Raw genomic sequence first — 15,852 nt, 5'->3', positions numbered from 1 at the left:
CCTCATAAAGGAACACAGGGGATCAGACAGGTAATGTAAACGCATCAGGCAAATATTTTTATGGCAAAAAAGTTCTTGCAAAGACAATGTTATGATAGATGTAAAAAAAAAAGATTTGCTTTCTGGTGTCAGTATCTCTTTAAGGTGGAAAACAAACCTTTTGAGCTCATCTTCTGTTCCCTTCCAAATTATAATAATAACATGTATGTAGCACCGCCACAGGGAGAGGCTCACCTCCCAGCCTTTCAGGGAGTTCTCTTCCCATATCCCCATGAATAAGTTGGCATAGCTGGGGACGACCCGTGTCCCCATGGCGGTGCCACACGTCTGCAGGTAAAATTCATTATTAAACTAGAAATAATTATGACCCAATATGAACTCTAATCCATCTGCAATAAACTTCTTTAGTGTTGGCTCTATATTTTCATCTCTCATTAAACAGTGTTTTACTGCTATTAGCCCATGATTGTGTTTGATTGATGTATACAGACTTTTAACGTCAAAAGTTGCCAATAACATGTTCTCCTGCCAGACGTCTTTCTCCATTATGTTTAAAATCTGTGTTGAGTCCTGTAAATATGAAGGTAATTTTTTCACATAGTTCTGCAAGTTCTACCAAGTTCTACCAAGTTCTACCAAGAGGGTAGCTCCAAGACTATAGTGTTGGTCTGTAAGTATATGCACAATTGGTTAAGGATAAAAGGAAGTCACGGAAGAGTGTGAAATACAGAAATTCACCTATTTAAATAGACACAAACTTTAAACACTTTGCAGTGGATTGTATTTATGTGTTTTCACAGAAAAGTGAAGTAAATTTGTTAGTGGTGTTCACAAGATTTGTTTCGGATACTAACACATTTGGAGGGTTGATTATCAATATTATATTACTGTATTACACTTTTTTTTAATTTTTATTTTATCCCATAAGACCTCATCTGGGAAGTCTAGACAGAGGAGGGCGCTCCAGAGTTAAGTATTATTGTTTAAACCGAAGCACAAGGTATCTGGAGTGGGCTATACATTTCATTCATACTAAAAAATCATTTTGTGCCTAAATATATATACCTTATATATAAAGTGGGTTTCACTTCACCCACCCTACCATATCCAGGGACTAAACTAACAGCCATTTGGGAGTCAGAAAAGAATTGAGGCAAAATTGGTAGGGGGGTGAGGGTTGCCCTCCTCAGGATTAAATGAACAGTAACACCAAAAAATTCAAGTGTATAAAAGAAATTCCAATATAATGTACCACTGGTACAACTGGTGTGTTTGCCTCAGAAACACTACTATGGTTTATATAAAGAATGCAGCTGTGTAGCCATGGGGGCAGCCATTCAAAGGAGAAAAGGCACAGGCACTTAGCAGATAACAGATAAAACACTATTGTATTATACAGAGCTTATCCATTATCTGCTACAGTATGTAACCTGTGCCTTTTCTCCTTTTTTCCAGCTTGAATGGCTGCCCCCATGGCTACACAGCAGTTTATTTATATAAACTATAGTAGAGTTACTGTAGCAAACACACAACTTTTACCAGTGCAAGGCAACAGTACATTATATTTAATTTACTTTAAAACTCTTTAATTTTTTGGTGTTACTGTTCCTTTAACTAACAGGTAGGTTTCATTTAGACATAAAAGATTTTACTTGATGTGCCTTTTTTCATCCTAAGTTAATGTGTTTTTGACATTTTTATTTTTCTGCAGCTTTTAGCCGTGCACCAATTCCAATGGCAGTTGTTAGAAGAGAACTCTCTTGTGAAAGTTACCCAATAGAGCTCCGTTGTCCAGGAACAGATGTTATCATGATTGAAAGTGCCAATTATGGTAGGACAGATGATAAAATCTGCGACTCTGATCCTGCTCAGATGGAAAATACCCGCTGTTATCTTCCAGATGCCTATAAAATAATGTCTCAAAGGTAATGTACTTTTTGACTTCCATAACTCAAACCTTTTCAAAACTATATTTGAAATATACAAGATTACTGACATTATCTTTCTGAAACCAAAGTGGCAATAAAATCTATGCAAATAAAAATAAAAGAACAGAATTTCTTATCTCTATTGACAATTGTAGGTATAAGCTTTTCATGAAGCATAGATATACACAACATAAAAATATAATATATAGGTCATGAAAATGACCTAACCTAACAGATGGATGAGTCACTGGAGAGTCCATTGACATCACATAGCAGCAAATTCTCTAAGGAAGTAATATAATAAGACGGCAGTTCCAAAGTCCCACAAAAGTCTATCCACAGTCAAACCACAGAAAACAATGGCCAAAGAATCACATAAGTAGTAGATTTGGAGTGCAAGAGTCCTTTCTTCTCTGACTCTCTGTCTCTGAAGATTGACTCTCCATGTTATCTTTGGGGCCCTTTTTATTGCCCCTGTTGCCCAGCCTCCTAGTAAGTCCCCATTGTTATTATGCAGGTGTGTGTAGCAGTATTGGATCAGGGGTAACTGGATTATCCCCCCTGCTGGCTCTGCCTATTGTTCTTATGGAAGCATGTACAGACTTGCTGGAGCCACTGGGGATATCAATACTTCTCTGATTCTTATTGTCTATACAGTCAAGAAGACATCAACCTGTTGTTTAAATTGACCCAAGGGATCTGTTTTTAAAAACTCATTAACAGTATTATCCTGTAACTGTGACAGAACCTCATCCCTGTTATCAGCATAATATAAAATTACAATCACCCCACCCTAATCTGTGGGTCAGATAATAATCTTGGTATCATTCTGTAATGTACGTAGTGGTTCCTTCTTACTATTTGTCACGTTCAATTTATATGAATCTTTAGAGATTTCCACAACACCATTCTCTATAATAGTCTTAAACATTTTAGTACAAGGATTAACTGTTTTGGGACAAAATAAGCTCTTAAACCGAGGGTCCTCCAAATCTGGTGCTAAACTTGATTTATTTTTAAAGTGATTCTTTAGATCCAATAGTCTAATAAATTTAAATAGCTCAATGTCAAATTGGAAAGAATCAAAGTGTACCTTCGGGACATATGACAATCCCTTACTCAATAATGACTTCATGCGGGTTAGCTCCTCACAAATATCCTTTACTGTATTACTTGATGACAAGTCCCCTTGCAATGTCTGCCATAACTACAGCACAGCCACATCCAAATCTATTCAGCAACGATCCTTACTCAGATTCCAATTTACACCATCACTTACATTACTCGGGAACAGCTTCGGGGATATCTCAAATACACAATAACAGATAACGCACTCCAAGGCCTTGCCATTAAATTCTTATATAAATTCTTAATAAAGTCTTTATTTCAAGAGTGTGGTTCATTATTGTACAGATATAATATACAGTATATATATATTTTTTTTTAACCTAAAGGGGAGCAATCATGAAACGTTTTTTTTTTAGATGTCTAGACAATCATTTCAACAATTGGTAGCTTTTAAAACTTTTGCATTGTTACAGAGTGACAGAGCAGAATGTGCTGCAGCATCCTCCAGCTCCCTCCTAGTATTCTCTAGTTCCCCCCAGCATCCTCCCCAACATCCTCCAGCTCCCTCCCAGTGTCCTTCCCAGCATCCTCCAGCTCCCCCCTAGTATCCTCCAGCTGCCCTCAGTATCCTCCAGCTCCACCCTAGTATCCTCCATCTCCTCCAGTATCCTCCAGCTCCTCCAGTATCCTCCAGCTCCCCCAGTATCCTCCAGCTCCCCCCAGCATCCTCCCCAACATCCCCCAGCTCCCTCCAATGTCCTCCCCAGCATCCCCCAGTTCCCCCTTAACTTCCTCCAGCTCCCCCCTAGCATCCTCCAGCTCCCTCCCAGCATCCTCCCCAACATCCTTCAGCTCTCTCCCAGTGTCCTTCCCAGCATCCTCCAGCTCCCCCTAGTATCCTCCAGCTCCCTCCCAGCATCCTCCCCAACATCCTTCAGCTCCCTCCCAGTGTCCTTCCCAGCATCCTCCAGCTCCCCATTAGTATCCTCCTGCTCCCCCAGCATCCTCCAGCTCCCCCCTAGTATCCTCCAGCCCCCCAATGTCCTCCAGCCCCCCCAGTATCCTCCAGATCCCCCAGTATCCTCCAGCTCCCTCCCAGTGTCCTTCCCAGCATCCTCCAGCTCCCCATTAGTATCCTCCTGCTCCCCCAGCATCCTCCAGCTCCCCCCTAGTATCCTCCAGCTCCACTCAGTATCCTCCAGCTCCACCCTAGTATCCTCCAGCTCCTCCAGTATCCTCCAGCTCCCCCTAGTATCCTCCAGCTCCCCCTAGCATCCTCCAGCTCCCCCCAGCATCCTCCCCAACATCCCCCAGCTCCCTCCCAATGTCCTCCCCAGCATCTCCCAGCTCCCCCTTAACTTCCAGCTCCCCCATAGCATCCTCCGGCTCCCCCAGCTCCCCCTTAATGTCCTCCAGCTCCCCCCTAGCATCCTCCAGCTCCCTCCCAGCATCCTCCCCAACATCCTTCAGCTCCCTCCCAGTGTCCTTCCCAGCATCCTCCAGCTCCCCATTAGTATCCTCCAGCTCCCCCCAGCATGCTCCAGCTCCCCCTAGTATCCTCCAGCTCCGCCCAGTATCCTCCAGCTCCAGCCTAGTATCCCCCAGCTCCCCCTAGTATCCTCCGGCTCCCCCCAGCATCCTCCCCAACATCCTCCAGCTCCCTCCCAGTGTCCTTCCCAGCATCCCCCAGCTCCCCCTTAACTTCCTCCAGCTCCCCCTAGCATCCTCCAGCTCCCCCAGTGTCCTCCCCAGCATCCCCCAGCTCCCCCTTAACGTCCTCCAGCTCCCCCCTAGCATCCTCCAGCTCCCTCCCAGCATCCTCCCCAGCATCCCCCAGCTCCCCATTAACTTCCTCCAGCTCCCCCCAGCATCCCCCCCAACATCTTTCAGCTCCCCCGCAACGTCCTCCCCAGCGTCCCTCTGCTTCCTGCGGCTCCCCCACCACCCTTCTGCTGAGTCCCCCTGCTTCCTCCGCCTGTGTCCCCTGACGTCACACTCACGAGCAAAGATTCCCTAAACCTGCTGGCACAGAGAGATTTTTCAGCATTTCATCCTTCGTATTACATTGTTTTAGGTTAAATGATGTGGGAAAATTTTATTCAGGACAGTAGCAACCAACAATGAAAAAGGGTGCGTTTATGTAAAGTGATATGTGGGTGTGGTCACAAAGTGGCTACACCCACTGTTTTTGTCCCTCTTTCTAATTTTCAAATGTTGGGAGGTATGCATATACCATACATCTTTACAATGCACAAAACCATGTAAAATATTGTAAAATAGAAGTAAGTGCTTTTATTTTAAAATCTTTGGGTTCAAATATGTCCATAACTGCTTGAAATCTGTGCTCTACCCACTCCTTTTGCAAGCTTCCGGGTTTAGGACTCTTCAGTATGTGGCTTGGAGCTGCAGGCCCTGATTTGCTTCACTAACAGAGCAGCAGCTGCTTAAAGTGCAGTAAATATGCATAGAGTGGGTGGGGCTTCCCCTGTCTGCCTGCTATGATTGCTCCTCTCCCCACCACCCCCTGGCAGCAGCACAAGCAGAGAGACACAGAAGGAGGAAACTGGGAGGGGTTTTCCCCTGCTATTGTTGAGTAAAGCCTGTCAGTCAGTGTTGTGACCACTTCTTGTGGGAGACTGAAGCGACACTCCCATCTTTCATTTCACTTTGGCTTTTGACTTGAGATGTTGTCTATGCAGCTCTCATATGACAGTTTTAGGATGTAAAATGCTTTCAAAACATCTTTTTTTCTGCATCATTTCACATTTTGAGGGAGGATGAATAATTATAACTGAATATGAACTTTATATAAAATATCTCCTTTAAGCAAACTGATCCCAAACACAAATGGATGGAGTACCCCTCACAGTAGCGCATGTATGCCCCCTATGTATTTTGTTCAGGACACCCTAAGCCTTTTAGTGTGAAAAAACGCTGCCACCTGCAGTTTTGCACAGTATCCCTGGAAGTCAATAGAAATCGTAGTAGAAAGGTAGTGACAGGTTCATCTTTACACCAGCAGCAAATCCACTAAGTATCACATTAGTTTAGGTCAGTCTATGTATGGCCCATCTTTAGCCTCCCAAAACAAAAAAGTCACCCTCTGCCTATGTTCTCAGTTTCCACATTTGATGTGTTGTCTTTGTACTATTTGCAACTGCATATAAGGATGTGCAAATCACCATATTCTATTTTTATTTACATTTTACACATTGTCCAAACTTTTTTGGACACAGGGTTGTATTTAGAATTATTCAATGGAACATACAGTACTATAAAAGTAAATTTTTACAAAAGTGATTTATTTATATGAAAATATATTTTATGTGATATGTTTTTATAGAGACCTCTAATGTTCGGGGTATATTTTCCCTTTAGCTAGCTAGCTAGCTAAATTTTTCCTTTATCCGGAAACTTGTTATCCTGAAAGTTCCAAATTAAAGAAAGGCCATCTCCCATTGACTCCATTATATGCAAATAATTCTAATTTTAAAATTTTTTCTCTGTAATGATAAAACATTACCTTGAACTCGATTCCAGCTAAGATATAATTAATCCTTATTGGAGGCAAAACAATCCTATTCAATATTTAAATGATTTTTAGCAGATTTACGTTATGGAGATCCAAATTACAGAAAGATGCCTTATCCAGAAAACCCCAGGTCCCGAGCATTCTGGATAACAGGTCCCATACCTGTATTTAATTTGCAATAGGCATTCTGCTAGGCATTTTTTCAATACTTTATGCTTTTGTTTTTAATTTTCTGGTTGTAGCTTTTTATCTATCAAAACCATACATCATCATTTTTTAGGACAACCTAAGCTTTTCTTAACCTGCCTGAATTTTTGTTCAGTTCCACTTTTGTAACAACATTTTGAGGAGCCATATCTCCAAGCTAATGGCTGAACGCAATGATTTTTTATCTTTAACATAAGATATTATAATATAAAATATAATAATATAAACATATATATAATAATAAAATATTATTCACTATAAATCTGCCCTGAGACCACTCCAGTGTAGCACAGGTATGATAATTTAGTTAGTTTCATACCTCCCAACTGTCCCGCTTTACACGGGACAGTCCCGCTTTTTTAACCCTGTCCCGCTGTCCCGGATACTTACAGAATTGTCCCACGGTGCTCAGCTTTCTTTGGGTTTTCTCGGCTTCTTCTGCCACCGCTTCTTCCAGCTTGCTTCTCTTCAGCTCTTTTCGGCTCCTTCAGCTTCAGGTCATCTTGTTCTCCTGCAAGTCTCGCGAGATGAGAGTTGGGATCGGCTGCAGGCTATTTCAGTTCTTGTGCCCACTCAGACCTGCCAGCCTCTAGTTTTATTTGTAATGTATATGGACATTGGTTCAAATTTACTTTACCATTGCGCCAACCTACCGTGCTTTGTACCAACAGTAACAAGTGGCAGGACCCACTAGAGTTTGAGTTTTTACAGTTAAAATCTTTTTTGTAATTATTTTTATAGTGTAGTGATGCGTGAATTTTTCGGCACACATGGACTCGCAGCGAAAGTGTGGACTTTGGCATTGGCAATTTTTTCACGAAATCGCAGCAAAAAAAAGAGCAGAGCTACAGAGCAGTGTCCATTTCTCTACAAGAAATTGAGTGTGACCCTGTATAAGATCTACAGGAAAGTCTAATATTGGCAAGGAAATGCCGTAAAGATTGTGCCATATCTGCGTCTGTTACATAATGTAATTATGCAGTAATCGTGTGTGTGAAGGGAGCATAGGACCCCCCAGAGTCTGCGCAAACTCATGTGCTCCTTACAAGATCCTGTGTTCTACATTTGTGTCCCCAAACTTTTCGTGGGACAGTCCCTTTTTTAACAGCTCATACCGCAGTCCCGGATTCTTACTGAAAAGTCCCTCATTTCCCTTTGATCTCCTGCATTGAAGCTAAAAAAGGTACACATTTAATTAAAAGTAGCTTTTGGCAGAGAGCCTTCAAATCGTAACTATTGTCACCTGCACTTAGACACAGTGTTTCTCACTTTTAATTAAAAAAGTGGGCTTTTGGCAGAGAGCCCAAAAAAAGGTAAAAAACACCCCTGCAGTGTGATACAATTGTAACTAATAAGCTAAACAGGTCTCTTGGGGGAACTGAGACTCGCAGCTTAAAGGGCAATTTCACCTTTTCAGCAAAACTGTAAAAAAACTCAATCGGACGCATTCGGCCCGTTCGTGGGTTAGTAAATGTGCCCCTAAGACTCAAACAAAGCCTTTCTGAGATTCAAACGTAATATATACGAATATAGCAACAAATGTGGTAAATATTTAGCAAATATGTTGAAAACACAATTTGCTAAGTCGTATATATTAAAAATAAAAAATAAAAAACAACAATTGGTGAATAAAACCTCAGACATAGCAAAATGCTTCCAAACATTCTATACTAATCTATACAATTTAAATAAACAACAATTAAGCGAAAGAGCAAAAGATAAAATGGAAGTTAAAATAAAAAACTTTTTAGCACAACTTAAAATACCAAAACTAGATAATGTTACATCTAAAAACCTTGATTTACCCTTTACCAAAGAAGAACTTTCTAAAGTAATCAAGGAATTACCGATAGGAAAAAGTCCAGGCCCAGATGGGTTCACAGCCAGCTATTATAAAATATTTGAAAATACTCTAAACCCTATTTTACTTAAAATGTACAATACACAAAAGAGAGGTACTCCATTACCAGAACAATCGCAGGAAGCCCACATAACTTTAATCCCTAAACCAGGGAAAGATCTGCATGAATGTTCTAGTTATAGACCAATTTCACTTATCAATATAGACCAATTTTTGCTAAACTTATAGCAAATAGAATAAAAATACACTTGCCAACCTTAATACATCCTGATCAATCTGGATTCATACCTGGAAGAGAAGGAAAAAATAATACAGTCAGAACACTTAATATAATAAAGGTCATGAAAAACAGAAACAAGGAAGCCCTAATCATATCAATGGATGCTGAAAAAGCATTTGATAGGATTGATTGGTTATTTATGGAGAATGTATTATATGCAATGGGGTTTGGTAATATTTTAATTGAGAAAATAATGTCATTATATCAAAATCCAAATGCCAAAATAAGAATTAACGGCTCATTATCGGACAAATTCTTAATCAAAAATGGTACCAGGCAAGGATGTCCATTGTCACCCCTTTTGTTTGTCTTAACAATTGAAACATTATTGATAGCAATTAGACAAAATAAGAATATTAAAGGAATTAATATCTCTAACATGGAACATAAAGTTTCAGCGTTCGCTGATGATCTTTTGTTCTATATAACACTACCTATATATGTTCTATATAACACTACTATTACTTTACCCAATTTAATGGATCTTACAAATACATTTAGCCAATTATCTAATTTTAAGATTAACTATAATAAATCTGAAATTTTAAATATTACCATACCCCAACATAAAGTTCAAAATCTCAAAAAAAAAAATTTCCTTTAAATGGGCCAAAGATGTAATCAAATATCTGGGGATATATTTAACTCAAAATGAAAAACTTCTATACTCCAAGAATTATCTACCAGTATTTGAAATGATAGATAAAGATACGCAAAAATGTTCAAACATCTGTATATCTTGGATAGGTCGAATTAACATAGTAAAAATGCTAATTCTCCCTAAAATCCTTTATACTCTACAATGTATACCGATAGATATCCCAGGTATATTTTTCACTAAAATCAAAACAAAACTTTCAAAATTTATATGGAAGAACTCTAAACCTAGAATAGCCTACGAAACGCTTACAAGACCAAAAGAAACAGGGGGATTGGGACTCCCGTGCTTATTCACATACTATAATGCAATTCACTTATCAAGAATTATTTTATGGCAAAACGAGAACTACCCCAGCCCAAGCTGCAATTCAGAAAAAGGAGAGAATATTAAATCACTTTCTACATTGATTTGGTTAGAGAAATTACAAAACACAAAAATTAATAAAGCCGATATAACGGTATATCCTACTATCAAACATTGGTTTAAACTAAACAAAAAATACAAACTAGCCCCATATCCCTCTTTACTAATTCCACTATTAAACAACTTAGAGTTTAAGATAGGCATAGAAAATTAGTTACTCAAATTATGGACAGAAAATAAAAAACAAGTCATTAGAATAAATAACTTTCTAGAAAAAAAACAAATGTTAGCAATAGAAAAATTAAGTTTTTTACCAGAAGGAAAATCTAACCTCTCAACTTATCTATACGAACAAATAAAAGAATTTATTAATACACTTCAAATAACAAAGTTAGAAAGAAAACTCACCTGGTTTGAGAATCTGATTAGTAAGAATACAAATATCCCAAGATCTTTATCATTTTTCTATAAAAACTGATAGCAAAACATGACATTAAACCACCATTTGCTGAAAAATGGGAAAAAGAGCTTAATATTAAAAAAAATGCTTGATATAACTGATATATGTTGGAGATGCAACTCTGAAATAGGGACTTACGAACATCTATGGTACAAGTGTAAAAAATTAGAACAATATTGGGTTTATATTCAAAATATTATTGAGAAAATCTTCCCAAAAGAACTAGAACTCTATATCAATTCTCTTATTGTATGATTAAAAAAAAAAATGATATAATCTCCAATTCTTTGATTAAGTACATTATCACAATAGCCAAAGCAATCATTCCAAGAAAATGGAAAGATATGGAACCACCGACAACAGCTGAATGGATTCACCTATTAGAAGATTCGAAAAATATGGAAGAATCTATAGCATACAAACGTGGAAATATACTTAAACATTTTCAAAATTGGAGATTATGGTCTGAATACATAGAATCCAACCAGAGAATATAAAGTATCTCCCTATATAAGTTGCAAATCCAACGATGTAAATATTATAAAAGGATTACAATGTATTACATAAAGAACTTTATTATCACGGGGAGGTACGTTGGTTGATGAGAACGGGGAAAAAGCTGAAATTTTGAACTCTTATTTTTCATCTGTCTATACATCTGAGGAGCCAGATAATGAAGGCTTCCCTTTTAATATACCCAGTGCTAGTAATTTAGCTACTGGCGCATGGGTCACTCAGGAGGAAATTCAAAAGAGACTTGAACATGTAAAGGTAAACAAAGGTCCAGGACCGGATGGGATTCATCCCAGGGTATTAAATGAGCTGAGCGCTGTGATTGCCAAGCCTCTTCACATAATTTTTCAGGATTCGTTGAGGTTTGGCATGGTGCCGAGAGACTGGCGGATTGCTAATGTGGTGCCGTTATTTAAAAAGGGATCTCGTTCTCAGCCTGAAAACTATAGGCCTGTTAGTCTGACATCAGTAGTAGGAAAGCTTCTGGAAGGGGTAATAAGGGATAGGATAGTTGAATACATTGCAGTTCACAATACTATTAGTTTGTGCCAGCATGGTTTTATGCGTAACAGATCTTGCCAGACTAATTTAGTTGCCTTTTATGAGGAGGTGAGCAGGAACCTTGATGCTGGAATGGCAGTTGATGTCATCTACTTAGATTTTGCTAAAGCGTTTGATACAGTACCTCACAGAAGGTTAATGATCAAATTGAGGAATATTGGCCTAGAACATAATATTTGTAATTGGATAGAAAACTGGCTGAAGGATAGAGTACAAAGAGTGGTGGTAAATGGAACATTTTCTAATTGGGCCAGTGTGGTTAGTGGAGTACCGCAGGGGTCAGTCCTTGGTCCTTTGCTTTTTAACTTGTTTATTAATGACCTGGAGGTGGGCATAGAGAGTACTGTTTCTATTTTTGCTGATGACACTAAATTGTGCAAAACTATAAGTTCCATGCAGGATGCTGCCGCTTTGCAGAGCGATTTGACAAAATTGGAAAACTGGGCAGCAAACTGGAAAATGAGGTTCAATGTTGACAAGTGCAAAGTTATGCACTTTGGTAGGAATAATATAAACGCAAACTATCTACTGAATGGTAGTGTGTTGGGGGCATCCTTAATGGAGAAGGATCTAGGGGTTTTTGTAGATCACAAGTTGTCTAATTCCAGGCAGTGTCATTCTGTGGCTACTACAGCAAATAAAGTGCTGTCTTGTATAAAAAAGGGCATTGACTCAAGGGATGAGGACATATTTTTGCCGCTTTATAGGTCCCTGGTAAGGCCTCACCTTGAGTATGCAGTGCAGTTTTGGGCTCCAGTCCTTAAGAAGGATATTAATGAGCTGGAGAGAGTGCAGAGACGTGCAACTAAACTGGTAAAGGGGATGGAAGATTTAAGCTATGAGGTTAGACTGTCGAGGTTGGGGTTGTTTTCTCTGGAAAAGAGGCGCTTGCGAGGGGACATGATTACTCTATACAAGTACATTAGAGGGGATTATAGGCAGTTGGGGGATGTTCTTTTTTCCCATAAAAACAATCAGCGCACCAGAGGTCACCCCTATAGATTAGAGGAACAGAGCTTCCATTTGAAGCAGCGTAGGTGGTTTTTCACGGTGAGGGCAGTGAGGCTGTGGAATGCCCTTCCTAGTGATGTGGTAATGGCAGACTCTGTTAATGCCTTTAAGAGGGGCCTGGATGAGTTTTTGAACAAGCAGAATATCCAAGGCTATTGTGATACTAATATCTACAGTTAGTATTACTGGTTGTATATATATAGTTTATGTATGTGAGTGTATAGATTGGTTAGTATAGGTTGTGTGCTGGGTTTACTCGGATGGGTTGAACTTGATGGACAATGGTCTTTTTTCAACCCTATGTAACTATGTAACTATGTAACTATGTAACATCTTGTTTAAATCTGAGTAAGATACTGTCAACTATTGAAAATTGTCTATAAACCAAGTTAGAACAACAATACTATCAAGAGAATGTAAAACAATAATGCCTTGTCATGTTACTTGTAATTGCTTACCTTTATCCTAACCTCCTTCCCCTTCTTCCTTCTGTACCCTAAAATCTGAAAACTAATAAAAAGTTAATTGAAAAAAAAAAAAAAAGAATCACAATAGCCTTGGATACAATGCTTGTTCAAGAAATCATCCAAGCCATTAATTAAAGGCATTAACAGAATATGCCATCACACCATCATTCGGTCGCATTCCACAGCCTTACTGCCCTCACCATAAAAAAACACCTATGCTGCTTCAAATGAAAATTCCGTTCCTCTAACCAGGGGTAGCCTCTGGTGCTCTGATAGTTTTTATGGGAAAAAAAGAACACCCTCCTTATCTGTCTATAATCTCCTCTAATGTACTTGTACAGAGTAATCATGTCCCCTTGCAAGTGCATTTTTTCCAGAAAAAACAACCCCAACCATAACAGTTTAACCTCAGTTTAAATCTTCCGTTTGCCAGTTCAGTTGCACATCTCTGCACTCTCTCCAGGTCATTAACATCTTTCTTAACGACTGGAGCCCAAAAATGTAATGCATACTTAAAATAATGCCTTATCAGAGACCTAGAAAGTGGCAAAATGAAGTCTTTTTTTTATGCAAGACAGCACTTTATTTTTCTTAGAAGTCACTGAATGACTTCCTGGAATTAGACAACTTGTTATCAACAAAAATCCCCTGATCCTTCTCAAGTAAGGATACCCCCTAACACAATTAAATTAGTATTTTTTTAACCTCAATAAGTTACTGACTGCCAAGCGAATGTGGGAGTTGCTAAGTGAGTGTTGAATGTGGAGCAGGCTGACACGCAGAGAACCCTGGGGGGCAGCAACTCTTATTCAGGTGGGGGGAAGGGAAGACAGAATATAGTTATTAGAAAGGTGGATAGGGTCATTTGTCGCAAGGACCCTACATGCCGAACTGTATGTTGCTTGTCTGGTGCTAGGGTTTGGTATGTGGTGAGTGGACAGATTATTGGGGCTGGGGAAGACCCAGTGGTCTTGGTACACATAAGTACCAATGACAAAGTTAGAGGATGGGGGAGGTCCTCTAGAATGATTTAAAAAAACTAGGTGATAAGTTAAGGGTGAGGCTTGGGTTTCTGGAGAACTGGGGTGATTTTTCAATTGGCTACAAACAGGCCACCTCGCCCCTGCACCTTCCCTCCCCCCTTGTGTGTGCTTTGGCTTGGTTTATCAATGCGATGGGTCATTTCCCCCACCTCATAATGACAAGCAGCGGGGGCAATGGCAAAGGACCCTGGACTAGGGGTAGGCAGGAGAGGCTCCTGCCTGGCGCCCCCCATCGTTGCACCCTAGGCAGCTGCCTCTTTTGCCTACCCCTAGTACCAGCCCTGCATGATTGGGCAGTTAATATTGGAGACTATACGTTGTTTCGGAGGGACAGAGGCAATAGAAAAGAGGAGGGCTGTATCTGTTCGTTAAGCATGATTTAAAAGCAAGTATTAAGGAGGGAGTGATTATTGTAAATGAGGGAGCTGAATACTTATGAGCATCTCACAGATAGTAAATAGTCCACCAAATTAATGGTAGAGGCTGCGTCTTACAATAAATTACTGACAGCAGGTGATGGGCCTGCTACTGTGGGTGACAGGTGTTTAAGTATAAAACTACTAATATAAGTGCCACTCACTTGTGTGTCTAGGGGTATGATGGTAAATGAGGGAGCTGAAGGCTTATGGGTTGAGCTTCTCACAGATAGTAAAGTACACCAAATTAATGGTAGGGGTATGCTATAGACCCCCTAATGGGAGTCTCTGAAACTGCTCTGAAGGGGGTCCACTAGCAAAGCCAAATTTCCATGTTAAAAACTGAAAATTTGGCTCTTAAAGTTAGCTGGAGCGGATTTTTGCCTGGTAACTTTGGGGGCGCTGCCATCTGAGGCGAGTTTCTATAAAAACCACTGTGCAAAGTTTGGGGACCCTGATTTTAATAGTCTCTGAATGGCAGCAATTTAAATTTCCCAACTGAAAGTCAATGAGTGAACTGCAGTTACCCATTGACTAACTCTGCAAAGTTTGGGCACCCTGGCATAAATAGTGTGAGAATGACAGCATTTTAAATTTAAACCAATGAAATTCAATGGATGAAATCTGATTGGCTGTTAGTTGCCCAACCCACTTTTCCTTTTTTTTAGAACTGTATTCCCCCAGTGACCAACTCTGCAAAGTTTGGGGACTCAAGTGTAAAAATTGTGGGACTGACAACATTTTACCACTGAAACTAAATAGGTGAAATGTGATTGACTGTTGGTGGCTCCACCCACTTTGTCTAACTTTGAACTGCAAATACCCAGTGACTAACTCTGCATCAGTTTAAATAAAACCAATGAAATGTAATGTGTGGAAACGGATTGGTTGTTTCCTAACCTTTAATCTTAGTCCCACAGTGACGAACTGTGAAAAGTTTGGGGACACTGGTATTAAATGTGTGAGAATAGCAGCAGTTAAAATTTCCCCACTGAAATCAATTAAAGAAATGTGATTGGCTGTTAGTGGCTCCACCCACTTTTTCAGACCTCCAAAATGCAGTAGTGACCAACTGTGAAGAGTTTGGGGACCCTGGTATAATTACAGTTAAAATGGCAGCAGGTTGAACTTCCTTGAAAGTCAAAATGTAAAATCTGATTGACTGTTCATAGCTCCACCCTCTATTGGGCATCCAACAAATATATTTTCATTTAGTTTGACCCTATGACTATGTGATTCAAGTTTGGTGAGTGTAACCTCAAAGCTGTAAGATTGGCAGCAATTTATATTTCCCCGCTGAAGGAGATGTCAACCGCAAAAATATTTTTTTTCCTGAAGAAAACATAATTCTAAGCAACTTTCCAATATCAATTTATTAAAAATGGTTAGTGCTTTAAAAGATATTTTTAAAATATAATTGCTATACAAAGCAGCATTTTCTGAACTCCTGGTTGTTACTTTTTAAACAATGCTGCAAGTGC

The 15,852-nt window shown here is 39.5% G+C and overlaps 1 protein-coding gene across 6 annotated transcripts in view; it reads left to right on the top strand.

Moving 5' to 3' along the window:
- Positions 1 to 15,852, top strand: part of adgrl3 (adhesion G protein-coupled receptor L3) — a 1,193,186-nt gene that overhangs the window by 283,077 nt on the left and 894,257 nt on the right. For all 6 annotated transcript variants that reach the window (XM_031903606.1, XM_031903589.1, XM_031903595.1 and 3 more), the window contains one exon: positions 1,712 to 1,925. In XM_031903606.1, the coding sequence (XP_031759466.1) occupies positions 1,712 to 1,925 (214 nt within the window). The remainder of the gene's footprint in view (positions 1 to 1,711; positions 1,926 to 15,852) is intronic.

This window comes from Xenopus tropicalis, chromosome 1, assembly GCF_000004195.4.
Source record: "Xenopus tropicalis strain Nigerian chromosome 1, UCB_Xtro_10.0, whole genome shotgun sequence".
NCBI classification, from domain to species: Eukaryota; Metazoa; Chordata; class Amphibia; order Anura; family Pipidae; genus Xenopus; species Xenopus tropicalis.
This window is presented reverse-complemented; position numbering and strand designations above follow the sequence as displayed.